The sequence below is a fragment of the Paralichthys olivaceus genome, chromosome 3 (assembly GCF_024713975.1).
Source record: "Paralichthys olivaceus isolate ysfri-2021 chromosome 3, ASM2471397v2, whole genome shotgun sequence".
NCBI classification, from domain to species: domain Eukaryota; kingdom Metazoa; phylum Chordata; class Actinopteri; order Pleuronectiformes; family Paralichthyidae; genus Paralichthys; species Paralichthys olivaceus.
The window spans coordinates 16,779,495-16,807,344 of NC_091095.1; the positions used below are offsets into that span (position 1 = coordinate 16,779,495).

Sequence of the window (27,850 nt, forward strand, 5' to 3'; positions counted from 1 at the left end):
CGTGCCTGCGTTCAGTCGTTGAGTGTTGGGGATGTTAGGGCACTGAAGCAGAAACCTTCCCTGGGGTTTTGTCTGGCAGGCAGCTTTATGCAGCTGAGCGTACTGAAAAGGGGAGATCATCTCTGGACTTTTTGTACTTTAGAAAACCTACTTTTCATTTGTTTGAGCACACATCATTGCTTCTTGATATGTGTATACAGCTCAGGGTTTCACTAGCATAAATAATCTTCACTTTTATCTTACAGGTAAAAATGAAAGGCCACCATACCCTCCCTTTGGAAGCCAGGTATGTTTTACCTAATCACTACAAGGCTATGCCTATGTTAGATACATTCATATTTTTTTGTCAGTGTAAAGGAAGCACTCCTTTTTCACTTCTCTTTTCATGTTAAATACTTTGAATTAACCGCCTTCATTTCCTAGAACAGAGGGTGTTTGTTTCTGCTGTGTTTTTCCATGGCCCTGTATGTAAACCTCATCTCCCTCCGTCTTGTCTAGCCGGGTTTTCCTCCCAGTGACATAGCGATGCCCAGCCCAGATGCCATGTCCCCCTCTGGCCTGAAGTCTGGCTCCCAGTTTTACTCATCATACCCCAACAACCCCAGGAGAAGGCCGCCTGAGGGAGGCATAGGTAAGACAGGCTTGAGACATGAGAATGATTCTTTGTCTTTTTAATTTTCCATCAGTTTCCTACCTCGATTATCTGCTGTTTATTTGCTTTGTTGATAAATGGTTAGGTTCAAAATGTACATCACAATTTCACAGAGGCCATATTGATGTCAAATTTTTTAATAAATGGTCCAACAAACAAAGATGTTTGTTTGGATGGCACATTAGTATCGCAGCAAATATTAAATTTTAAGAGTTTAGAAGGATGAAAAATCATTAGTAATTTTATTGAAAAATTATCTTTAATAATAAATTGATCACAAGAGTTGTCAATTAATTGTATAATGAATAACAATAATGGAGTAATTGTTATGGCAGCACTGTTAACTCTTACCTCCGTTATTTATGAAATTATAGGAGCAAATTTCACTTAATTATATTATTATGTTTTTTTTATCTGTATTTATTTTACAACAAAGCCGTGCACAGATGATCGCACAGTGTCATTTCATTTACAGTGACGTACACATTCAGGCTGGCACACACTTGCCGCTGCTTGTTTTTTATTCTGCAGTTGAAATTAGAGTGAGTGCATGAAGAAACTGCACCTGAACTGACATAACAAACACGTTGTCTTTGCAAGTCCTCCTTTGTATTTCTCCTTTTCACTGGTTCTCTGCCTGCCCTTATGTAGACACCCAGCCAAAGAAGATCCGGAAACCCCCCGGCCTGCCATCCTCGGTGAGTGCTTATTTATGCTTGCATTCACAGCTCATAGCCAGTCCTCTGTGTTTCTACCTATCTCTCTCAATACACACACTTGCTACACACCGACACCAACACACACACACATACACACACATACACATACACACACTGCTTTCCTCACTCTGCTTGAGCAACTCTGTGACAGACAGGGCTAAAGATCTCCTCCTCTGTCAAACTCTCCGCAAGCTGACAGTCAGGCAACTCAGGTCCCAATAAACATCATCAATGTGGTTGTCCGTACACTATACTGGAGTGGTGTCAAGTGCTGTTTGGGGTCTGGTTGTCATGTAGACAAGCAATTTCATAGGATTTTAAGCTACTTTGTCAAGTATGGTAATTTAACTTCTTTGATACTTAGATTTTTGAGACGTAAGTTTTACCAATCTCTTATTGAATCTTTTATCTTTTCGATTATTACAGGGAAAAGTAAAGACTGTTTTGGCGAAATATTTATTTGGCTAAATAGCAAATGAAGTCTGAACTTCTTTGAATATCAATTTTGTGGTTTTGGTTACTAAATAATAAGTTATTTGTGAAGTTGGTTCCTTAAATTTCAAGTGGATTTAAAACTGATTTAAGCAGAGTGCTATTGAACCTAAATCTAAGGTCTAAGAAGTTTGCAATATCCTATAGTTTGATTTACTGTACCAAGTGTCACATTTTGTCAGTGGGCCCAGAATTTCCAGCAGCTGATGCAGCTTGTGTGTTGTTGGCAGTTCCACACATAGCTGGAAACACTAGTCACTGATAGATGTTTGAGATTGTACTGAATGAGTCCCACTGTTGCTGTAAAGTGATGTGACAAAGAATTGAATAAGGTTGCAGTTGTCCACGTCATGCCCATTTATAGATTATATTCATTTGATAAGACTGTGTTGATTAACAGCTTGTCCTTCCGTACAGTTACAGCAACTGTGGATCTTCAATGACCCAGGGGCAGTTTCCTTCATTTGAATACATGTGTGTCTCACAGAATATGATTTTGTAGTAGTAGCTGTGAACCCAGACTAGACACGTGCACTCTGAAAGACCACTGTCATAAACACAGGGCAGTGTGTGGTCAATTTCTGCCTGCCTGCTGAAGATGACAAAAACTTCCTGGATGTTTTGATGGTGTATTAGCCACCAATGCGCAGGGATTTCTGCCTTTCCTCCTGATGGTCAGTTCGACTATGACTGATGGGTCCTTGGTCAATGTGTTCAGTTGAGCACTGTGCACAGCTCTTCAGTGACTCAACAGTAGGGCTAGGCCGTAAACAACATCAATAGTTACAGAAATGTATATTTTACCAATAGCAAAATAACAAAAATCGAATATATTGATATAATGCTTATACACTGTGCACAGTGAGGACGTATGACAGATAATTGATCTTCCTTAAGTTTGCAAAATGTTTGTCATTCTCTGTCCATAAAGAGTTTAACACCACACCCTTCACTCAGGAACAAAAATCAGTCTTAAAACTTAACAAATTTAATATTGTGACATTTATTGTGATACTTATCAGTATCGACTGGTATAATTTTTTGTATTTAAAAACAAATTAATATATTAATACTAAGCAACAAAAAAAAACACTTCAGATGTTTATTTTATTTTGATATGTTAATCAGTTTTTTGTTCATTGTGAATCGTTGATTTGCCACCACAGTCTAGGTAATTCAGTGTTGACACTGACATAGAAGAACAAAAACTCCTCTTAAATATTTGTAATATAAACTCAGGTTCCTTCCTGGCCCTGAACCAGCTGATGTGTTGCGTTCTGAGACAGCAAACATGATATTTGATGTCAGAAGGACCCTGCCCTACAGTTGCCTGTGATGCTGTTGCTATTAGAGCTCGGTCTTGCTGCCTGAGCTGTCACTGAATCATGGAAATACTTCCATTGCACAAATATTTTCTGTAACTCCATCCCCACGCTACTTGTAGTTCTCAGATGACAAGAGTGACCCAAAAAATATTGATGGCTTGATGTCAGCAAGATGAGCATGTTTGTGGAGAACATGTAAAAGTTAAAGACTTGTAAGGTTTCCTGGGTGAAGTACCTGCACATATGTCCAGCAGAGTCATGAAAATAGATTCATGCCCATGCTGATGTGTTTTTAACGCATGGATGAAGTAAATTCACCGGATTTATGTGGCTGACTAGGTCTAAATCACAGAGCCATGGTATTATCTGGTAGGAAATGAAGCCAAGTGGTAGTAGTGCTGCGTTCTGTCTCTATCTTGGTTTAAGATTAAGTTGCAACAGATGCATCTACAGTAGCTTGCTGCATTGATTAGGAGGGTTCATGTCAGATTGACTAATAGTCAGAGACAGATCATGCTCCGACTCAGTGAACTCTCTGCTTAATCCATGTCTTGAATTCTTGTACATCAATGAAGTGAAGAATTTTCTGTAAGGTAGGTGTTGTTGTGTGGAAGTGGCTTCTGAAACCTCTGCGTGTAGACAATCTTTGCCACGATGACTTCCTCACAGAGATTGAGTGTGAATGCTCTGTCTGGTGGAGGCCCTCGCTTTCTCACTGTCTGAACCTCAGAGTGAATCCCCACAGTGTGAACGATGGACGCATGGTTTTAGTGCAAATGATGTGTGTGTGTCTATGTGTGAGGACACCCCCCCCCCCCCCCCCCCCCCCCCCCCCCCCCCCCCCATTTCACCCTGCCCTCCGCCTACGCCTCACCGCATGATGGCCTGGGTGGGCCTCCCCCCTGTGAGTGACCCAGTTGTGAGTCGCGGTGCTTGTGAGGCCTCTTAGCCTTGTGTCTGAGCCCAGATTAATGACTGCCGATGATGATCCTGTGGTCTGTCCTCCCACCCACACTCCTTCTCTTCGTTCTTCTCTTCAACACACTCCTTTTTTTTTTTTTATCTACTTTTGTCACTTAAATCATGCTGCTGTAAATCAGCTAATGGACAAATAAAAGCAGCACTGAACTGGCCATATTTACCATTTTCCCCCCAAAGCTGTCTGACTTCTCTAACCCACCAATGTCCGTACACAAGATCCTCGCCTTAACCCTGTGAATCTTCACCCCGTGTCCTCTGCAACAATCAAACAAATGGAGGAACTTCTCTTCCTCTGCCCCCTAGTTGTCCACTATACTAACCACGAAACCCTTGCAGTTGAATAAAGTGCTTTGAGGTTGGTTTGATGTTAATCTTTATCTGCTCCCCACCCCTTTGCCACAACCAGTGTTTTCTAGCGTAGAGACCTTTACATGGTCATAACCTGAATTACATTAAACCCCTATTAGTTGAGGATTTTACCCTAGAAATCCCCTTTCTTTCTGAGAATACAATTATCCAGCAGCACCAGTCATTGTGTTGTTCTCTGTTCCCATCTAGAGCAGCAGGATTCACTCCACATTGTTCCCCGTGAAAGAACAACTCAAAGCCTATTGTTAAATGAAGCCATCTCCGTCATGTTTTCCCCTGAATTAACCGTGATCATTTTAAATCCCTTGTTTCCTTCACACTCCCCTGGCCATATCAAGCTTTGTTTAAGTCATTTAGATTACCTTCTCCTGTCCCCCGTCAACACCCCTTATCTCTCTACCCATTTCATAAATCATCAGGGCCTTAATTTCCCCCCCCTCAGTCCTCCCCCCTTGCCCCTTTACCAGCCCCTACCCACAGCACTCGCCATCGCTCTCTCTCTTGCTCGCCCGCTCTCTCTCTCTTGCTGACTGGATCCCAGCCCCCATCTCTCTCTCTCCCTCTCGTCGCTCCCTCTCCTCAGCCCAGCTGCCTGTGGAGTTGGATGTGGTCCAGGAACAGGCAGATGGCTCTGTAATTAGAAGTGCATCTCTCCATTCCCTTTCCACTTCTCCCTGTTAAATCAAATTACAGAAAAAAATCCCTTCTCTGGATTAGCATTCTTTGCAGCGTAGCCTCAATTCTCTTTTCTCTCTTCCTCTGTCTGCCATGTGCTGTAGAAGAGGAGAGCAAAAAGACGGACAGAGTGGCAGCCGATGGTGTCAAGAAACCGAAGGCTTCTTATGTCTGTTTTCAATATGTGGCTAGTGGAGGCCGAGCATCCATTTTTAACGGCAATATGTAGAATGGATGTGTGATTGGTCTCTTTAAAGTGCTTAGATAAAATGTCCTGTTTGATCAGAGTTGACCATTTCCGTATTCTCTAGTCTTCCTGATGCCATATAGAATGTGGTATTGCAAGTGGCGTGTTCATGGGTGTGTGTGTGTTGGCTCACCAAAAGGTATGTGTGTGAGCTGATACTGAGCGTGGTATCGGGAGGGGCTGCAGGCCAGGCAGTGCAATGTCACTGGGGTCCTGGGAGCTAGAGGAAGTGCTCACTGTGCACTGGGATTCAAGCCGTAGCTGTGCCCAGCATGCCATGGCCGCTGCGTTCTTCTCCACAGGCGAGGAGTCAGCCTGCCTACACAACCGGCAGACTCCCTCTTGCCATCTTGTGGCCACTGAAAGCTGGTGCCTTTCTATAGCAAGGATAGGGTGGATCGATACATTCCTCCTCTTCTCTCCTGATGCTTGTGGTTGCACAGGAAATTGATTTTCATCCAGAAACATAAAATATAAATGTTCAAGTGTATTACTGTAGAAATTGTGGACTAATTGCGTTCTGTCTGCATGTTTGTTAAGGTGTATGCCTCCACATCTGGTGACGAGTACACCAGAGACAATGGAGGATACCCTGGTGCTAAGCCTGGAGCCGTCTACCCTGGCTCCTTCTACATGCAAGGTAACCTTTACAAAAATGTTCCCTGAAATAATTTTCATTCTGTAATTCTATTTTGCGAAGCTGTTTTCATTTTTGTAAATGTGTCTTCTCTTTTCTTAGAAGACCCCTGGTCATCTTCTGGCTACTCTGCCATGCTGGGCAACTCTCCTCACATTGGACAGCCAGGCTCCTTTTCTGCAATTAACCCGCAGGACAGGATGGTGGGTAGAAACGGCCTCAGTCTCATTCTAGTTTTATTTGTCATCTTAGTTTTTTCCACTTCACCTTCATGTTTTGCTTTCTTTGTAATGATTCATACTGAAATTAAATGTTGAATTTCGAAACATTAAGATAATTAAGACAATATTTTAGCATCTATTCCTTTTCTTCACTAAACTGTAATCTGAGATATATTAATTAATTAATCTGTTAACACTTAACATATATGAATTAATTAAATGTAAAACTCCATCATGAGACTGATCTAAAATTTTTCTTTTTGAGTGGTGTATGTTCTTATAAAGCTGCTTGTATCCTTTCTCCAGAAGCGTCACCCCCTGCCTCTGTCCCCACAGAACTATCCTCTGCACGGCAGCGAAGTCAATGGCTTCCACTCGGCCCCCACCACTTACAACCACACACCCACCATCAACGGAGAAGGCATCATGTGTAAGAGACATTTAAAATAAACTGATAATAACACGAAAGTCTTGAGTTGCATCTGTCACTTGATTCAACTCCAATAGTAGTTATAGATATAGATATATATGTTTTTTTCCTCTCCCAAAAATAAATTAACGGGTCATCTGACTTGCGTTATTTATTTTGTCTCTGCAGCCAACCGAGGCACCACAGCTGGCAGTTCAGGAGATGAGATTGGGAAGGCTCTTGCCTCAGTGAGTCCTTTTTTCTGTTTGCTGTTGGTTTTGTAAATTAGTGCTGGGCAATAAAACAATTACAACGGTTTTCACAGGGATTTTATTTTCCTCTGACAAAGTGACAGTGGTGTGTTTTCAGGAGATTTGTGTGAAGAACAAATAAAAAAATCCCATCAGTGGATTATTATTAAGTATATTCATGGTATGATTCAAAACTAGTAAAAGTCCATTAGAAAATATTTTGAAGACAATCCCAACAGTGTCAAAACAGACAAGTTTAAAGACCTAATAATGAATAAAACCAGAATAACATGCTGTATTTAGAATATTTCCAGGTTGCCAGTAAGATTTATTTAGTCGTTAAAATAATTACCTGGTTATTTGTGATCTTTTATTTTTCTGACTTTTTAGATTCTTCTAGTTTTAGGACACAGTATATGACTAATAAATGATATATTGTAGAAAATGTTGCTGAAACATTTTCTTCCATATTGCCCTGCAGTAATTAGCATTTTCAACTAAATTGCATTGAAAATAAATTCTGTGTTCTTTTTAAAGCAATATTGAATAATAAATGTTAATCACGTTGAGTTCATTTATACAAAAATTTCAGATTTACCCATCGGACCACAACAGTAATAACTTCTCAGCTCCGTCTACTCCTGGATCTCCTCAGGCGATTGCAGGTACAGTTCAGTTCACACACATAAAGATAATATGAGGCTAAAATGATTACTCCTTATATATGAAAAGTAAAAAAATTATAGGTGGTTGATATAGTGATTCATCTCCAGTCATCATGTAATGCATCATCTTTAACAACAATATGAAAAAAATTGTGTTTTCCTTACCACATTATTTATTTTAGTTTTACTTCAATCAGTTGTGTTCTATCCTGCCCTGAACTCAGATTCATGTCAATCTGAGAGCAGTGTAAATCCATCCAGTTGGTAAACTGAGTTCAGGTGGTTTTTATCCTCTTTATTCCTACTTTTAACTCTGCTGTACAACCATGAATTATGGAAAATATCTCAATCCCAGCCACAGAATACCTACATCAGACCAATTCCTTTAGCTTGTTCAGTTTGATTGCAACCTTTTTTTCTTGGCACACAGAAATGAATCAGGTGAACGTGTTGGATCCTGTGCATGTTAAATGTTCTTTAGCACAGAAATGTGTCTGCAGCTCCATCTGGTGTGAAGTTACATTAACACGTAACTCTATCCCAATATTTTTCTCTGCAGGAGCTCAGTCTCAGTGGCAAAGACCAACCACACCCAACTATGATGGGCCACCACATGCACTGGTATGTTCAAACATTTTTCTCCTACTTGAGTTATTTGGAAACATGAAGTTGCTGTATTATATTCCTCCAGCCTTTGTGTTTGTTTTACCAGTTTAGTGCACACTAACTACAAATGCCTTGTTTAAATCTTAATTAAACTGTGTATATATTAGCTTTCCCTTGCTTGTATTTATGTTAATATCTAAGTGCATGTCTCATGTATTTATATAGCAGAACAAAATGGAGGATCGTCTGGAGGAGGCCATTCATGTACTGCGTAGCCATGCTGTGGGCCCTGGCTTAGAGGGCGCCCACTCTGACATGCACAACCTGCTGTCTTCAGTACACAACGGGGGCCTCGGAGGCCTCTCCCTAGCTTTTCCCAATGCGAGCCTTGCTCTAAGCAACAGACATCCTGCTATGGTGAGTCACCCACTCTGCTCAAGTAGTTTCACATGTGTTTGAAAGCAACTTCTGATGGGGGGGGGGTATATTTGTGCTTATGTTTAATTTTAACGTAAACATACTGAGCATTGAAACTTCGCTGCAAGGAATTTGTGGTTACACTGTTTGAGTGGAGATTCAGATTTGTTATGATAAGTACTGTAATTATATCTGTCAACCTTGTTGAAGATACTGGGCCAGTATCAAGATAAGAAATACTACATGTTTGTAACATGGCTTACAAGAACCAAAACATGCATTAATTGTTTATGTAAGTGTGAAATTTAGGCTGATGGGGCATTTCGATTTTATATTGCGGTTTTATGTTGTATAACCAATTGTTTTAAAAATAGATAAGCTTCTATTTTAATCGATGAAAAAAGTGAGAAAAAAATAAAATAATTCAAAATTGCTTTGGTAGGAGAAAAAAATGTGTCTAGCACACTCATATGTGCCATCTGCTGGCCAAAAATATAGTGAGGCAGAGCACCGAGGCAATAGTTTTGATCTGTGGAGGTTGGTTGCAAGCCAGATCTGGGGATCCACAGACAAGGCCTTTAAAGAAACTTCACACATTGCAGCCAATGGCTCTGGATCAGGAGGAAAGATCCCAACTAGGCTCCAAGATGCTAGGGACATGCACTCAGGTCTGATCAACCTGTAGTAGGCCGGCCTTAGAAGAGGGTGTCTTGTGATTAAAAGGCTGAAACACCCGATGCGCTAAGGTAAACAACTGAAGACATGTCGCTAACATCCGCTGGTGGTCGCTAACGTCAACTGGCGGTAGAACATACAAGGGATATTCTCCATTTTGTCCCATGTTCTAAAAGCGGATAGTGTTTAGTTTAAAGAATGAATAGAGGTAATGGTGTCTGATCTACTGATCTAGTCTCATGGCTTTCATAGTACTGCTATACAAGTCAGTAGACAGTCAGATTTACCTTTAGTCTCAGTGTATACTCAAGTTCAGACTGTATTGATTACAAGGCCAAAACACTTGATGACGTTAAGGTGCACAACTAAAGTTATGTCCCTAGCATCCGCTGGTGGCCGCTAACATCTACTGGTAGTTGGTAACTTAAATTGTGCGGAAGACCTTCAAACATTCAAGGGATATTCACCATCTTGTTGTATAGTCTAAAATCAGGCAATTGTGAGCAAAGTATTTTCATGTATTTTCACCGAATTAACAGCAATAGATCCACACAAATATTAAGAAACAAAATGAATAACTTTAATTAGCCATGTCAGAATTTTTTCTTTGTAGCGCTCTGTTTACTCTCAAATTTTGAGCAATTTCTTGCTTGCTAGAACCTTTGCAGCCTGTTGGTGGTGTTTCTGTGTCTGAACCTGTGGGATTCACATCATTGTTCTTTGCTTTCATCAGCAGGGAGGGAAGCACGAGGAGCCCACAGGTCTTCCTCCCAGCAGCACTCTCCTGCACGGTCACCACGCCTCTGGGCCCACACCGTCAGCCGGTCAACCAGAAGGCTTCACCAGTGAGTTTGGCTAACATCTTGTTACTTAGCAGAACATCTGTTGTGTTTTCTATTTTTGTGGCATAAAAGTACTGAAATTAAAGATTGGTTTAGTGCCTCTGCTAGTATCCATTTATTGTGAGACATTTTTGTGATGCCCCTCCCCCAGAAAAGGGACATGATGATGTAAATTTCTTGAATTGAAAAGACTTTTCTCTTAGAATTGCATCCCCATGTTTCTTTGTTTGTCCTAAGGTCTCCCTGGTGGACTGGCCCGCTCTACACACTCCTCCAGCAGCTCAGACATCAAGAGAGAAGACAAAGAGGATGATGAAAACTCTGTTTCAGACAAGTCTGACGAGGAAAAGAAGGACTCTAAGGTAGCACGTAGTCGAACAAGGTAAAGGCATCATTATTGTTCATAGTGTTTCTCACTCTTTACGTCTTTTAACCAGAAACCGTTAAATCATGCTGTTAAATTCAAGTGCAAATAATGTAATCTCACAAAGGTGAACATTTTCTTGTGGCAAATTGTCAGGCATAAGAATAATGAGGAAATCATTTGATGACGAAAGCTGCCAAATGTCAGCTGTTTTTTGAAGAAACTGTACTTCATTTCAGTCATCTACTTATAGCCCAGTCTCTGTTAGATGTTTAACAATGTCAAAACCCCCCTCCTTTCACGTTTTCAGAAAGGAGGCGTTGGCCCTCCAGCTGCTCTCTAGCCTTTCAGACCAGAGAGATGAGTAAGTTTCACCAATAGAGAATCAATGTCTTGTGCTTTGCGGCCTATTGCCAAACCTTACTCAAAGCACATGTTTATGGTGCATTTGTCTAATATTTTAACTTCAATTAGCAGAATTATTGTAGCAAAATATTGCATCACCATCTAAAACTCACTTTAAAGTATTTCTTGTCTTATGATGCAGGGTAGTTTAGAGATTTAATATATAGAGATGTTGCCTTGAAAACATTAGTAAAACTGCTCCCTGAACAAACTGCACAGTAGAAAACGAAACAAATCACAGAGATGCTTAAATAACCAAACTGGTTCAAGTTCATCTACAATGAAACATGCAGGTACAACAGTGATTTATAGGATTGAAAGTCAATTTATCCAATATTTGTGGAGTCAACATGGAAGTGGGAGATGCTGCTCCTATGATAATGGTTTTCTCACGTTCATAAAGTATTAACTGCCCACACATCTCGTTTTAGCACATCTATTCAGTAAAATGTTTAGTCCTGCTCTTGATGCTAAATGTTTATCATATGTAGCATGAACACTTCTTGGTTTTGATATCTAATCTTTCTATTGTCTTTACTCGATCAGTTCGTCTCTGTTTGACACCAGTCAGGACAACGAAGATGATGAGGACCTTCCCCCAGAGTTGAAGATGGAGCGGGAGAAGGAACGGCGAGTGGCTAACAATGCCCGCGAGCGTCTCAGAGTACGGGACATCAATGAGGCATTCAAGGAGCTTGGGAGGATGTGCCAGCTGCACCTCAGCCACGACAAACCTCAGACCAAACTTCTCATCCTGCACCAAGCCGTCAATGTCATCCTCAACCTAGAACAACAAGTCAGAGGTCAGTTTGCAAGAGGAGCACACTTTTGTTAACCTCTGTTAACCCATTTAGACCAGATTTATCGTATGTCTGTATTAGCCTTAAAGAACGTGTGCAACATTTGCATCCTTCTCCCCAGATGACACGTGTCTGTTCCATCCACAATGTCATCTCCTTTAAAAACTTGTGACTCATGAAATAAACTGTGATTAGCTGAAATACTAATGTGAAAGGCAAAATGCTTTATGGCAAACGTAGTTTGTTTGTTCGCACTCTTAACCTACAAAGCATTTTTTAATGTAATGTTGTAGACTATGGGTGATGATCTAAGCGACAGGGCTGATATTGGATACGATTTCAGCAATGTTTCATATGTTTCATTGACAAACACGGCACCGAAATTAACTAAGTTTCAGCCCCAGACAATGTTCTTGCTGTAGCAGGAGAGGTGTTTGAGGAGGAAGAAGAAGAAGAGTTTGCCAGGTTTATTGGCTTTTGAATTTTTCTTAAAGAGAATTCAAATGATTTTCAATAAAAACTAAATGCTTCAGCTATCACATGTTTTTTTAAAATTATTTAATGTCTTTCTGCTTCAGAGGCTGATAAATACGTTTTTGTAAATATTGTCGATTCGGTCAGCTTCTCAGAAAACCCTCACATTTTAGGAGGGTTTTTTTTCCCAAAAAGAGCAATTTTTGGTCTGTGCTTTAGGGTCTTGGTAGATTAAATAATTGTTTTGTTATTTTGTTATCATGATGTGGCCTGATTTGTTTTCCCTTCTTCATCAGAGCGTAACCTTAACCCCAAGGCAGCATGTTTAAAACGCCGCGAGGAGGAGAAGGTGTCTGGGGTCGGGGGTGAAGCACCGATGCAGCTGTCAGGCGGCCATCCTAGTATGGGAGGAGATGGACACAATCCAGTTGGCCACATGTAACACCAGGTAGGTCCTCAGGAATTACTACTATGATTGTTCAGAACCACGTTATTATAATGAGCTGTCAGCATCATCCTCACTGTTTTCCTGCAGGTGTTATTAAGTAGCGCTGCTGCTGCATAATGTTTGTGTGTCTTTCTTTCACAGATCTGGTGGTGTTTCCTTGGCTGTCAGAGGATGTGGCCTTAACAATTTTCTTCCACCCATTATTCTCAGTGTGTGTGTTTATGTGGACATGTCTGTGTATTGTCCGTTCAAGTTTCAAGATGCACATTCACACACTCGTACACACATGCATACTGCCAAAACTGACACAGCCTGTTTGTCGCACTCCCAACCATGACTACAAGCTCAAATGTGAAGAACTTTTTTTTAGTTTTGCTTTGTTTTATACATTTACAATTTTTGTTCAATTTTTGGTTTCCACACGATGATGGAACGCCGGAGTACTTTACGTCCTGCCACAAATTTGGGACTTCACACACTGCCGAGAGGTGCTCTGGTGAAAGAAAGGAGACCTAATCAAACACAAATTAAATCAAGGATTTGTGCCTAATTGTTACATGTTTTCTATTTGAAATTTAAGCAAATTGCTTTACATGAGGAACATTTATTGTAAGGGATTGCTTATGTGTATGAGCAATTATTTTTAATGTATGTCATTCCCAGCGTGATGGTACAGTCTTACATATGTTATGTAACCAAGCCTATAGTTGAAGTTGAATTGTCTAAATTCTGTGACTTTTCCTTGATGAAATGTTTGAGTTGGGTTGTGAATAGGTCACGAGGAAAGGTCAAAGTTTTTACATTTCAAACGCAGCTTTCATGAAAGATGGGAACTCTGACCTAGAGACTGTCTCCGACTGGAGCCCAGTCTCATCCCAAGAGGCATCTGGAGACTTGGAAATCGAGGACTCCTTCCTTGAAGGTTATGGATTTTCCAAGAGATAGAATCTGTCAACTACAAAACTGTTCTTCCTCTGTGTTGACCACAAATTCTAGTATTAACTCCAGTGGTTCCTTGTCATAGGTTCAGGTTTTTGTATTGCTTTATCTACTAAAGCATTCATGGATGAGACAAAGCACAGTTGTATAGGTTTAGGCTGGAAGTTGAGTGTCGACCTGTCGTGCATTTCAGTCCCTGAAAAGTCTTGTATAAAAAGCCATTTGAGACGAAGTGGTGAGCAGCGCTCCGTGCTGTAACCTTCTTGAAATGGGTCACTGACGATGCCAGCAGACTTAACCGTTCCACGTTTTTACCCCTGAATTGATCTTCTGCAAAAAAAAAGACAAAAAATCTGGGTTCCTTTTGATGGAGGGATCTCATCAGTGCGCAGTTGTTGAAGCAGACAAGTCTTTGTGTAACAAAGGCTTTCTTTTCCTAAACGAGCATTCCCACTGAATTACAGCCCTTCACCTTCCTCCTGAGTAAGTCTGTTCTCAAGTTTCTTACTGAGAGAAGTGTGACGTGTAAATTCACTTCATACATTACTCTGATATGTTTCATTTTTCAAAATTAAATATATATAAAAATATATATTTTTTGTTAGTCTATACATTGTAGATTTTTTTACATAAATGGCAATATTAGTTTGAAGTTTAGAGTGTATTGTAGATGAGCTGACAAAGGGGGTATTTGACATTTAAATGAATATCTTCAAAAATTGAATTCACAATTAAAGCGGAACGGCAGAGGAAAAGGGGTCAACAGGTGATGAAAGACAAATGTTGAAAGCGTTTGATGTATACTTTATTCCAGTTTGAGTTGTAAGGCATATCATCAGCTACCCAGATTAATTCTTTCTTTCCATGGGGGGTGGGGGGGTGTATGTGGACAGAGTTTTTGCTGCGACCTTGTTAAAGTGCTCTGACTTTAGCAGCGAGGTGCAGAGGAAAAATGTGGGAAGGGGAATTATGTCTCTAACAGTAATTATGCAACTGGTTTTTGAATGTAGCTACCATACAAATGTGGATCGCCTTCATTTTCAAAGTTGTGTTCCTGGGTTTTCTCAGTACAGTGTAAGAGTTTTTCGTTTCACCTTTTTTTTTTTTTTCTAATGTCTGCCCTAAACCCAGTGAATCCGTGTGCAGCTCACCTTCTCTTTTTTTTAGTATCCTGCACATTTGTTTTGGAGGCAGACGTCCGTATTGGGTGTAAGGTAATGGATAATATGGAGAACAAAACAGTGTTATTGTGATATTGATCCCATGTCATGTCATGTTGTGACTGGTTTTTACCAACATGTAATCACAGATGGGAGGTAGAGCATTTTGTGTGTTTAATTTCTACAAAAAAAGATGAAGAAGACCTATACAAGTCAATAGTGTGGCCTTTTCATTCTCAAGACTTAAGATGTCATGATGGGAGAGTGATACCTTATCAGTGCCTGAACTTGTATTTTCATTTAAGACAGTTTTTATTTTGTGAACCATATCATTTCATTTATCTTGGAGATTAAAGAGGTACTTGTTCATTCCCCCACCCTCCCTTCTCCCAATGCTTTTTTCAATTTTCAGGAAGAAGTTTAAATGGTATAAAGAGATTTTTCTTTCAGTGTATCTAGTTAAATAAATAAATGTTACATAGATCTTGTTTAGTTCTTATTCCTCATTTCTAAATATTCAACTGGATGATATTGTCCACACTGCTGTTTTAGTGAAGGTCATGGGTCCAGATCCTGAGTTTTCTTTCTATCCGCCCTATATTTTTTAAAGGTTTTGACATAACTGGGTTCAAGAGATGCTGCTTGTGGCTCTGGCTGTCTGCTTTTGATGGACATTGACATGTTTCTGTGAATGTGTTTCTTGAGTTTCAGTGTAGGGCGTTAGTTTTACTTTCCATAGCAGCTGGAGTTGATGATTTGAAGCTTTCTTTTTTTTTTTTTTTTTTTTTTTTTTTATTCCTGTAAAACATCAAGTATATTTCGTCTTCAGTGACAATTTTCACCTCTGACCTTTGACTCTTCCAGCTCTTGGGGGGGATATATTGACAATGACTTTTTGTGAGAAGTCCTTATCGCTTCTTTCAAAATGTTATGTTTGCAGTTTTATTTAGCCATAATCATATATTACAAGATCAATAAAGTGTTCTGAAGTTTGTGGATTTATTCCAAGGGAAGATCTGACTTGACGTCATTCAGTATTGTGTAAACACCCCATTAGGCCGCAAGCTAAATGGTAAAAATGTATCTTTGGGGGAATTTTATTTTTACTCTCAAGTCTTGTCAAGACACAGTTAGTGGAAAAGCAGCCCCGACCACTGCAGGAGCACAAAGTTAACACAAACCTACAATATTATCATGGGAAGTGTTGAGTAGCTGTGCACGGATTTGGTTTAGTATAAGAGAGCAGTGATAAAACACTTGCTTCCTACAATTTTCTGTCATATCTTTGTTGAACTGAAATGGTGTGGAGACTGTTGAGTGTTAAACACATTCACTGGTACACAGCCCGACATCATGGGGAGTGAGGACACTGACTCCTGCAGGGTCCTCACAGTGCCTCACTCACTCAATCTTTCTTTTTTTAATATATATAAATATATATAGTTGAGAACTGTCTTGTATATAACAGTAATGTAGCAATAAATGTGCCATTTTTAATAACAGATTATACCTTTTCCAATGTCTGGCTTTTGAATATTGTATACATAAAAAGGAAAATAAAGGAAAACATTGTAATAAAGGGATTACTGTAGTGCGGAAGATGAATTTGTTCATATTTTCTATTGCTGGCAGCCGAATGATAACAAATGCACATGTCAGCTTTATGAATATGAAACCAAGGCACCACATTCAATCCAAGCACAGATACCAGCTGATACTATTGACTGCATGAAGTCAACATGGCGCAGGACTGGAGCATTAATTGTAGGCGGATGGTTGGACTGTGTCGTAAACACAGATATCTTTTTTTCAGAGAGTGGCCTGAAACGACCCTGCGCTGCTGCACGCACCCATCGCGCAGCTCTTTTGAATCAGGCGTAAGGGGAGACAGCCCGGGGTCCTTCAGAGCCGTCAACAGTGCATGGAGAGCAGCAGCGCGACAGAGAGAAGGTCAGGATGGTGCAGAAAATACTCAATAAGTTCGTCGGTGCCAAGTACATCACTATTCTGAGGGCGTGGTGAGTTACGACAACAACGCAGGAGGAAAGCAACACTGGAAATATACTTGTATTTATTTCCATTGTGTTGTAAACAAGTCAGGCGACGCCGCCGTGTCCTTCTGCGGGAGGTCTATTAGCCGACGTTAGCTTCTACTGCCCTTTTATTTCCTATTGGCTTTACTAGCTTCACTAGTTAGCGTCACCTTGTTGACGAGTGAACAGGACAACCAGTGGAGCAGACGAGTTGTATATGTATATATGATGTTGATATGATCCTGCAGCTTTGTGTCAGGCACAGCTGTCTGTGTCCTGTCGAACATTTCAACTCCAGTTAACCACATGAAACTACTTGTCGAGAAACTTCTCCCCTGAATCATTATTAGATTCATGTTTTGCTAACCTGCAGTGAAGTATAATATACAGTTCGAATAATACGTAGATTTCATTATATTGTATTAATATAGTCCACAAGATGCATTCTCCCTCTAACAGCGATTTATTTGTGTATATGCATACTGGCAGCACAGTGATATCACTGACCTTGCAATAAAGTAGGTCACCCATTGCTGACTAGACGGTGATAAAGATTATATAATAGTTAAAGGAAACTTAATGCGAACTGATCAGATCAGAAGCCATTTTTGAGTAATTGATACTTTTTTCAATCAGTAATTTATTAAAGATTAAGTGAATTTAAAATAATATTTCTTGGATTCTGATCATCAGTAATAATCAGCAACATAAATTATGATATTTGCAACCACTGAATTCAATTCAAATTGCTGTGGTTCATTTCAGTCAAGTCATTCTGGGATTGTTTCAGAAATACTGTGTATTTTGTACAATAATCATGCCTATGAGTAGCAGTTATGCATGTTGCAGTTTATATATTTGCATTATAGTTGATTTATTGTGTGGTTCCTTGTTTCATTTTTATATTGCATGTTATCTTCCTTCTAGGGTACCAAACATGGTTGCCTGGGGAACAGTGGGCGGAGTGGCACTGGTCCACTTCACAGACTGGCGGTTGTTTCTAGACTATGTGCCGTACGTTAAAGGGAAGTTCAGCAAGGATGAATAAAGTCTCGCACAACTCTAAAATGTGAGTCCATTGTCACTGTGGCCCACACGTGTGTAAAGCTTTTCTGCTGCACACTGTTCGTAATGTTCAGTGTGATAGCTTGTTAGCTTTAGCCACACCCATGCACTCCAGTTAAGAAACAGACAGGTGTAGACAGAGAGGTGGAGGCCATGACAGGTGCTTGTCTTGAGCGATTCAAATAAACAGTTCAAACATTTTGAACTTTTCCCTGCTTACATCTGGCAGTTAGTTGAAACCTCCATTAATGCATCTGCACAGAGGAGGTCAGCGATGCCTCAGACATCTGCAGTGATCACCACAGTTTACCACAGGCTACAGAGAGCAGGACACCTGTTCATCAGAAGTCTTCTGTCTAAAAGCTTTACACAAATTCTAGAATAGAAACAGAGTCAGTGTAAAAAATGATCAAACTATATATATTTAGCAAAATTCAAGTGTAGTGTAAAGTGGTGTAGTAATTAAATCTTGATTGAAATTCTGAAAGGATGAATGAATATTTTTGACTCATTATCAGTAATCAGATAATACTGTGGATATCACAATTAGTGCTTCCTTATATTAATCAGGTACAGTATCAGTATAATACTATTTTTACGACCCAAATCCCTAATTACAGATATGATATTGATATTTCTAAACCGTGTCAGTAGTTACAGATCTTTGTTGCCCTCTCCACTATGCGCCCGCCCCCTGAAACCTTTGGGTGTGGTTCCACCAGAACCTGTTCACTTGTGTCAGTTTGTGAAGAAGGAAACAGGTTTCCAGCCTCAGGGACAGGAAGGATGTGTTCCTCATACAACAGATTTGTGTTTTGATGTACATTTTGTTTTATTTTTGAACTAATGAATGGGCTGTGTGTCTGCCTGCAGGACCAGAGCTTGGGAATGGGCTTATATGGGTGGATTGCTTGCACATCGCAAACTTAAGTAAGATGACCCTGGCTCAGCAATCAATCACTGGGGGCTTGTTAGGAAGGAGGTTGGACTTCGGATGCCCTCTGTGAAACTTTCCAGTGTTATTTAATGTGAATAAATCTTTAATGTTCTACATTGTGTCCATTTTTTTTTCTCCTTCAAATTTCCTACATGTGCAATTTTTAAAACTGTGTTTACTTAAATCCTTATTTTGTATGAGGTGATTTTGAAGGAGTGGCTCTGTATCCATGCAAACTACTCATGATTGTTTGAAAAAAAAAAAAAAAAATTATTGAAGACTTAATATTTAAAGTATTCTGAATATATACTTCACCAATAGTGCAATGATTACAAGATGCATTCAGAAGTATAACAAGCCTACATTTGCACACTGGGGCCATTTTCAATCTGACATTAGACTCATTTTATGTGGCAGGCTGCGAAATTTGCGTGGATAATGTCTTTCATTTCTCCCATCGAAGGGGGAGGGGACTGAAAGAGGAGAGGGGAGAAGGGATTTAACATAGCGAGAGGGAGAAAGCGAGATAGTGTCTTCAAGATGGATAAAAACGAGTAAGTACACCATCATGAGGGCGATCCACCCGCGGACAGAGATGTTTGTAGCCTTAGATAAGTGGAGGATCGTCTGCATAACTAAGTATGTTTATCATCGATCAGACTGAAAATGCCCTCGGTGGTCTCGCAGTTTTTGGCAGACAGCAGCGCTGTGGTGTGCAGCCGGGATGTGTGTGTTTTCTGTTGCATCTCTGTCTTTAATCTCCCTCATATCCACAGCTACTGTTGGACCGAGCATGGAGTCGGTGCACTGCGTCGACAGGTTTGTATTTCGACGTGAGGTTTTTTAGCCTCAGACGCAGATCGGATGTGTTATTTTTTCCCTGCACTGCAGTTAAACAGTGTAGATGTGTGACATGCTGCTTTAAAATGGTGCCTGTGTTTAATCCATGAGCTCCACGGTTCATTCATAAAAGCCGGCTCCGGTGTGCCGGCTGACATCGGTGGGGATTGTCGAGGTGAAGCGGCGGCGCTCACCAACATGAACTTTTTATACATTTTTCCACAGTTCGAAGCCGCTGCAGGTGAATGTTTTTATTTTTACTACATCCGGTTATTTGAATGATTTCGCAACACGTGTGATCGTTGTCACTGCATCTGTGTGTCGTCGCTATTTAAGGTCTATTTGTAGCTGCAGCCTGATTTATGTTTCCCATAGGTTAACGTCGATGTGCAGGTAGAACTCCGCGTTAAGCTAAACAGGATGCAAATTAGAACTTCCGGTAAGCCGTTTCAAAAATAAAAGCACATGACCCAAAATTGGCGTGGAGGGTGTCACATGCTGTGTGACCCCATTGTGTTAATCAAAGAGATTATGCCAAAGAGTTTAGACGGAGAAAAAGAGAACTAAACATATATGTCAGTTTTGTTAAATATTTAATGTCCAACATAATAAATGTCCCATGTAATTGACAAGTGAAGGTACTTAAGTGAACTTCATTATCTTCCTAATTCAACCATTATTGCTCAAATACATTCAAAGTGAAATGAGAAAATATGACTTAATTTATCATTATCAACTGTTTTAATCCACCCAACCAGTCGCTTTAAATCCAAGTTTATTATCGTCTTTTGTAAATCGTCTTTCGCAGCTACTCTAGACTTTTATCAGTCTGATAGATAACTTGGTTTAAAAAGTTGTCTTATCAGTCAAAATTAATTAAAATGAATGAAGTTTAATCGTTGGACTTCTGTTTGGAAATTTGTTTTTGAAACATGAATGAAATTTTTGCAAATACTTGCAAAGCAAATACTTGGCACGAAAAACACCGATACAACTCTGATCGTGACGACTAATATTTTATTCTGAAATCCAACATCCAGTGACTTCCCGTGGCCTCGCGCTGGCTTCACGCAGCGGCGCCGTTCCGTGTTTTCCTCGCGGATGTAGCCCTCGCGGCCGGTTGAGCGAGGCGGGGTAGTGGTGCGGCCGAGGTTCGGCTGCGGAGCGATCTGCGGCACGACAAAGGGAAGAGGAGACGTCGCTGGCGGCGGACAGAACTCGTTTCAGGGACGCATGTTGTAATATGGTCGAAACAAAAGCGTGAGGAGCGATAGGCCTGTCGTTCTCCTCTAAAATATACCGACAACTACACTTAAAACCCGGCGTCGCTACGCGCTGTAACTTTTTAGTGGATTTATAGGCTGCTCGCGTGGGAAATGGAGAAGAAAAGGTGGGATTGCACTGCTCTCCCCAAGGGCTGGAAAATGGAAGAAGTGACCAGAAAGTCGGGTTTGTCCGCTGGAAAAAGCGATGTCTATTATTTTAGGTACTAAAACGAACCGGGGGGCTCGTAAAGAGAAACTTTATGTGGGGAGGGGGGACAGGGGGTGTGTGATGAGGCGGGGTGGCGGTGGTCGGTATAAAGTTTTGAATGTGAGGGAGGAGGAGGAGGGAGAAGGAGCGGGGCTGCGAGGCCAGACAGGCCGGGCTCCTCTCGCTGCCGCCGGGAGGAGGAGCGTGGTGACCCGGGCAGACTAGCAGCAGCAGCTGACGAGGCCTCTGATGTTTCCTAAGAACAAACACACTCAGTGTCATTACTCGTCTTTTTTCTGTGATCTGCCATTGAAGTGAATGAACAACGCCAGATTTGTTTTCATTTAGCAGAGGAGAAGAGCAAGATGAGGAGCAGAGGCAAGAGAGGGGGGAGGCGGGTCGGTTGTATAGTTTGTGGTAGGCGAACTGTGTTCAATCATACTGCTGTTTACTGTGCTGTGTGGTGATGTAACACACATCTGCATGACGTCCTGGCACGTGTCCACCCACAGCTGTGTTGCCCATTCAGGTTCAAAAACAAACCAAGAAAAGACGTTGTAGCTCCCACACGTGGAGCCACAATGTCTCCATCCTGAAGTGTGTGTCGATATTGTCATGTTTACTCACAGATTCTCAGAGGTTATACATTGTGTTTGATATCTATATATATTCATTTCTGCTCCTCATGCTACCAAAGAGCTTTTAATTGAGATCAGGGCCTCGTTTTTAGATTGCATCCATTTGGCAGAGCGATGTGATGTGGTTTCAGTGTCATCTCTCATTTGGATGTGCTCTGGTTGTGCTCTGACTTGTTGCATGTTGTTGTTACTTTTCTGTCTGTTGTGCCTTTATATGTGTTCAGTTCTCACTGTGGTTTTTTGTGTCTTCTGTTCTGACCTGTCTTGTACTTTTGGTGACATGATGACGATTGTGGTGAGCGGAGTGGTTTTTCTCATGTCCTGTCCACTGCCTCCCCCTCTCCTCCACCAGTCCGTCTGGGAAGAAGTTTCGAAGCAAGCCTCAGCTGGCCCGTTACCTTGGCAACCAGATGGACCTCAGCTCCTTCGACTTCCGCACGGGGAAGATGCTGATAAGCAAGCTGAACAAGAACCGCCAGAGGCTGCGATACGACAACAACAACCAGAACAAGGTGAGAACAAGCAACACTGACTGTGACACGCCTTTCGGATACCTGTGACCCTGCTCAGACCTGGTATGAACTTCCATCCTGAGTGATCTGATCTCTAGAGGACAGCTCTAAGCTCAGGTCTCAATGCACACAAACGTGTCCGGAACACACTGACCAAATTCAGAGGTGTTCTGGGATGCCAGAACACCTCTGACCTTTATCAGTGTGGCCACATTTTTCTTGCTAGGTGAATGCATCCTGAGCCACCCATGAGGAACCACTCACTCAGCTGATGTCTCTATTTTTAAGTTTCTTGGTGTCCATACACTGATTTATTTTTAGCCACCTCCACAATATCAACTCTGATCCCCAACAGTAGCTGATAATTTCCTCAAATTGCTAAAATCTTTCTTCACAGCTATTGCACAAGTTTCACCCAGCTCCTCCTGACTCCTCTTTCCCTCACTCTTGCTCGCGCTTGACAGTCACACACATCGTCACACACACACACACACACACACACACACACACACACACACACACACACACACACACACACACACACACACACACACACACACACACACACACACACACACACACACACACAGTGACATTGGCATTGGACACATCTAGAAACTCAGACTGGGCGAAAACAACATAATTTTGTTTTTGCCAACAAAAATGACTGTTGTGATTTGCTGCATATAGAGCGGGGAAGGGAGAGCCGATCAAAAGCACTTACATCATTCATTTTAGTGTCAGGTGTGAACACACATATTTAGTGCTGACCACTTCTGATCAGATCTGTCATGATGGATTTAATACCAGGTCTGAACAGGACCTATGTTCATATTACACTCTGTTTACTATGTAGTGCTAATAGTGACCATAAACCTTCTGTGGACGTGGATGTCGTAGTAACATTGCTTGTGATAGTATTGCACAGTTAAAATGTTGGTGAGTTCTTTAATAAACATTTTTACAGTCTTATCAGCCTGTTTATTAAAAGTAAAACAAATAACTTCACAACAGCTGAATTGAACTTCTACTTCACTGCTACACCAGGTGACTATGTGTTGATTAAAAACAGTATCTTTAAAGTTACTTCTCCGGACTTTCAAGCCTGTTTTCTCTATTTACTGGTTCACTTCGGTGAACTATTAAATCCACAGACACAGTAAAAGCTTTGTTCTCCTCTGAATGGCTACATGTGATCTTTAAATAACCTTGTGCACATGTATTTTCTCTCCTGTCCATCCTGCCCTTGCATCTTTCGTCTTTTAAGGGCAAACCTGACTTGAACACATCACTGCCAGTCAGACAGACGGCCTCCATCTTTAAGCAGCCTGTTACCAAGGTTACCAACCATCCCAACAACAAAGTGAAGACGGACCCTCAGAAAGCCGTGGACCAGCCCAGACAGGTAAACAGCATCTGTCCGTCACAGTTAACATCATCCCACATAAACCTGAGACATGTGTTCTCTGACTCTGACACTGTTTTATTGTTCACAGCTTTTCTGGGAGAAGAAGCTCAGCGGTCTTAATGCTTATGACATCGCAGAGGAACTGGTGAAAACAATGGAACTGCCTAAAGGCCTGCAAGGTAATTACACCAATTACACTTTGTTTATTTTCCTTTAGTATCATTCGGGTCCTTTTTTATAAAATAGTTTAATTTGATTTATTCATGAGGGACCAATATCAAACACAAATGCTGCACCAGAGTAAGAGTGAGGTTAATTTCCATCAGCCGTCCTCTGGTATGTCACAATTAAAACTTGCACAAAAGTAGACAGACTAGACACAATACCAAACCCACACACACCGGGTCCACACCACGAGCATGTTAGACCAATAAAAACACAAGGATGTTTGAATGCCAAATAAAATGAGTCTTACACAGAGTTAAGCAACACTTTTAGAATATAGAGTAGGAGGCGGCCAGTAGCTCACCTGGTTAGCTGGTTCCCCACATACGCTTGAGTCCTCCTGCAGCGGCTGCAGGTTCGGTTTCAACCCGACCTGGTGCTGCATGTATTACTGGCTCTGTCTCCATTAAATACTCTGAATCTGTCTTTAAAAAAAACTAAAAAAAAAGAGAGAATTAATGAAAATGTAGAGTCAGGAGTTTTAGATAGAAGTAGCTTTTAGCAGTTTGTTGAGCAGCAGTTCTTTTTATTTTATATGATATCAGTTTTAAGAAACACACGTTTCTGTAAAATATCTGATAATCATTCGGTTGCTCTCTTAGGTGTTGGTCCAGGTTGCACAGATAAGACTCTGTTGTCGGCAATTGCGAGCGCCCTCCACACCAGCGCTGCTCCCATCACCGGTCAGCTGTCTGCAGCTGTAGAGAAGAACCCGGGAGTGTGGCTCAACACAGCACAGCCGCTATGCAAGGCTTTTATTGTCACCGACGAGGACATCAGGTGGGTGATCACTGAACTCTACTGTACACTGTTTGAGCATCTGTTGCAATGTGTGCCAAGGAAACAGTTGTGTAACAAATTGTGTTAAGATCTTGTTCACTGTGTTTGAAGATATTCACTACTTGTGTAGTTTGACTGTCATATCTGTTTTTGTGATATTGACTTCTGTTTATCAAAGAAAAACAACAACTAGAACTAGAATGGCACGCACACTTCCACCAACAGTCCCCTTAAATCCACACTACACACCAAAGTCAATCATGTTTGCTGGGACATGGTTGTGAAAACTTTTGAAGATATATATTAACAGTTTATTTCCTGCTGAATCCACACTTTCTCAGCTCCGCATTAAGTTTGGTTACAGGTTTGTAGCCCAATTTGCTTCCTACTGACTGAAAAAAGCCTACACCCCTTATGAAACCACATTCGTGAGATCCAGATTTTACTTGGATCTGCACGTAATTGATCTCTATAAACAGATTATACACGTGAATTTACAGAACCTCTCAGTGAGGGACAAGATTTTGGGGCCAAAACTCGAAAGGTTTCTGTTCCTGGTTTATCTTAGCATGTTTGAGCAGGCTTGGTTTGCCCGCAGGTAGACAGTGTGTGTGCAGCGCAGAAGAGGTGGAACACATTGAGCAAATGCATCTGCTATCAGATTTTAGTTTGATTTGCATTCATTTGAAGACAACTGTCAATAGAGATCAGCTAAATGTCGTCTTTTGCTGTCTGTGTTTTGTGTGGAGAAACTTCAATGCTACTTGTCTTGTCAGATTGTAAACAGTTTACAGTGACAGAAGACAAAGTTTTGGTTCAGATATCTCCTGTCTACACAGGAAGCTGTTGAAGTATTGGCTGTTGGACGATAACTGATGGACTCTTGTGGCCATTACACTCTTAAATTGGCACCAAATTGCTCACTCACAGATATCACTCCCCTAAATGTGTCGGATATGTTTGATTTAGATCCATGAATTATTACCTGAACAATTGGTGAATATGTCAGAACACAACAATTCTCCATGTTCATGAATGTGATTTAACTTCCTGGATCTGCCTCTTGGATCCGTGCCAACATTTTTTGAGTTCTTTCTTGGCCCATGTCCCATTCTGCTAAGTTTCATGGAAATACGTGGGGAAGTTTCCAACTGACAAAATATACTGTCCTTGTTGAAGGTAAAAAGGCAAAGAAATAATTAAAAGATCTGCCAAATCGGAAAAATTGTATTTTGCCCAAAGATGACAGCATTATCTCTGATTTAAATTATCAAGATTTCATAACAAGTGACCCTGCTCTCTGTAAAAAAGAATACACACACACACACACACACACACACACACACACACACACACACACACACACACACACACACACACACACACACACACACACACACACAAACACCATCTGCTGTGTGCTGATTCAGTGGTTATGGGCAGCTGTAACTGCCAACTGTAACAGCTTCCTGTTGTGTTTGTGTGTAGGAAACAGGAGGAGCTAGTGTACAGTGTGAGGAAAAGGCTGGAGGAGGCACTGATGGCTGATATGTTGGCCCACGTCGAGGAGGCTGCCAACGAGGGGGAGTCTCTGAAGGAGGAGGGCAACAGCAGTGAAGACATGGAGAGCGTATAGCACAGGTCGGTCAGGGGATGATTACATGGCTTCAAATAAAATAACTGAAAACGCTTGAGCTTTGAGAGCTGAGAATTTTATTCCACTTGCGACACAGAGGGAAAAAAAAATGTAAATGTTTTTTTTCTATATCTACTTCTTGCCATTTGCTGAGGTTAAATGAGTTTGTTTGAGATGTAACCTAATTGTTAATATCTTTCCTTTAGGGTTTTGTAAAGCCTGGTTTGGTTCATTAAACGTCTGCAAATACACACACACAAACACACACACACACACACACACACTAGGAGCCCTTCACCAGTCCAGCCCTGAAGAGCCCCTGCACCAGTATCAACCCAAACCCGAGTCCCTCCAGAACAACCTGAAGAACTGAGTCTCTAATGCGCCCATTCATCATTAACTGCTCTGGACGGGATTGGACTCCAACCGCCATGAAAATATACTCAATGATTTTTTAGATCGACTTCAACTGAACTGAATATTCTATATAACTTATCTACAGTGTCAAATTCCATTTTTGATGATAATGTGCATATTTCCTACTAGAAGGCTTTGAGTGGGTTTGTAGTTTTTATGACAATCAGGTCAAATCCAAACATTTTACATCAGCAAAAGGTTCATTTGGGTATTTATGTTTCTTTTTTGGGCAGATTTGAAATGAATGTTTTGTATTCTTGGCTTGTCTCCTTCTTAATTTCCATGATGCACTTCATGTATAGTTCGATAAAACACACACAGACCCCTCTTTTCGAGAGTTTAAGCTCATTTGAATCAGCTTCATGGCCAAACTGCAGATGTTCTTTGAAGCTTGTCTTCATCAGAGGGGACAGAGTCAACTTTTATATTGTTACCTCAAGGAAATATCCTCCATGTCACCCGTGTAACCCTGTGAGTCATGTTCAGTATTGACCAAAGAGGAAGCTCGTCATTTTTGAGAAGTGTTGAGGTCGTTGACTTTTGTCTGTATTTGAAAACATGATGAGCACAATAGAGAAGAAATGACTTGAAACCTCTTTCTGTTGTACAGCTGTCACTGTTTCTAACTCTTATCATCATACATATATATATATAAATATATACATAGGTGCTTACTGATGTTGTGTAACATTGCTGTTAGGTGCCAAGGCTTTGTTTCTGTGTGTCAACATTACCACAGACACATGCTGCCTCCTCGGAAAACACATGCACAAAATTGGTGACAGCAAATGACAGATTTTAGTTTTAATGCCTTTCATTTATTATCAGAGTAATAGTGATTTATTTTATTCTGTCTCCCTGTATGTCAAAGTTTGATGGTGAATAATTAGATTCACATTATTAAAATTCCCTTTTCGATATCAGCAGGCTGATTGCTGAAATGAATTTGATTGTATTACTTATTAAAGTGAGTCAGTATGTCCGTAAATCTGCTGTTGGTGTTTTTATTTTCTCTTTTAAAAATGTCTGCACGTTCATGATTTTATTACCTTTGCCAAGGTTATGTTTCTGTCTGTCTTTTCAGCAAGATTGGTCAAAAACTACAAGATGAAT

The 27,850-nt window shown here is 40.8% G+C and overlaps 3 protein-coding genes across 31 annotated transcripts in view; all 3 read left to right on the plus strand.

Moving 5' to 3' along the window:
• Nucleotides 1–16,356, plus strand: part of tcf3b (transcription factor 3b) — a 28,644-nt gene extending 12,288 nt beyond the window's left edge. For 2 of the 19 annotated variants that reach the window (XM_020107767.2, XM_069522236.1), the window contains 16 exons: nt 246–286; nt 499–631; nt 1,304–1,350; nt 6,001–6,100; nt 6,200–6,300; nt 6,625–6,748; nt 6,917–6,975; nt 7,571–7,643; nt 8,203–8,264; nt 8,475–8,666; nt 10,075–10,186; nt 10,421–10,565; nt 10,858–10,911; nt 11,499–11,755; nt 12,523–12,674; nt 12,816–16,356. In XM_020107767.2, the coding sequence (XP_019963326.1) occupies nt 246–286; nt 499–631; nt 1,304–1,350; nt 6,001–6,100; nt 6,200–6,300; nt 6,625–6,748; nt 6,917–6,975; nt 7,571–7,643; nt 8,203–8,264; nt 8,475–8,666; nt 10,075–10,186; nt 10,421–10,565; nt 10,858–10,911; nt 11,499–11,755; nt 12,523–12,668 (1,646 nt within the window). In that variant the 3' untranslated portion in view covers nt 12,669–12,674; nt 12,816–16,356. The remainder of the gene's footprint in view (nt 1–245; nt 287–498; nt 632–1,303; nt 1,351–6,000; nt 6,101–6,199; nt 6,301–6,624; nt 6,749–6,916; nt 6,976–7,570; nt 7,644–8,202; nt 8,265–8,474; nt 8,667–10,074; nt 10,187–10,420; nt 10,566–10,857; nt 10,912–11,498; nt 11,756–12,522; nt 12,675–12,815) is intronic. The other 17 variants (XM_069522230.1, XM_069522239.1, XM_069522228.1 and 14 more) reach the window with 11 other exon arrangements.
• Nucleotides 16,357–16,632: 276 nt separating this feature from the next.
• LOC109642827 (cytochrome b-c1 complex subunit 10-like) lies at nt 16,633–18,922 on the plus strand. Its single transcript, XM_020107766.2, has 3 exons — nt 16,633–16,791; nt 17,734–17,875; nt 18,745–18,922. Exons 1-2 carry the CDS (start codon nt 16,730–16,732, stop codon nt 17,852–17,854), a joined length of 183 nt encoding a protein of 60 aa, XP_019963325.2. The 5' UTR covers nt 16,633–16,729; the 3' UTR covers nt 17,855–17,875; nt 18,745–18,922.
• A 288-nt stretch (nt 18,923–19,210) lies between these two features.
• Nucleotides 19,211–27,725, plus strand: mbd3b (methyl-CpG binding domain protein 3b). 11 transcript variants are annotated; one of them, XM_069522252.1, is made up of 8 exons: nt 19,315–19,362; nt 21,470–21,538; nt 22,112–22,271; nt 23,539–23,676; nt 23,768–23,858; nt 24,507–24,684; nt 26,173–26,325; nt 26,527–27,725. In XM_069522252.1, exons 1-7 carry the CDS (start codon nt 19,349–19,351, stop codon nt 26,318–26,320), a joined length of 798 nt encoding a protein of 265 aa, XP_069378353.1. In that variant the 5' UTR covers nt 19,315–19,348; the 3' UTR covers nt 26,321–26,325; nt 26,527–27,725. The 11 variants fall into 11 exon arrangements, with proteins under 11 accessions (XP_019936628.1, XP_069378353.1, XP_069378354.1 ...); XM_069522253.1 differs by having other exon boundaries at nt 19,334–19,362; nt 21,473–21,538; XM_069522250.1 differs by having other exon boundaries at nt 19,362–19,447.
• The last annotated feature ends 125 nt before the right edge of the window (nt 27,726–27,850 follow it).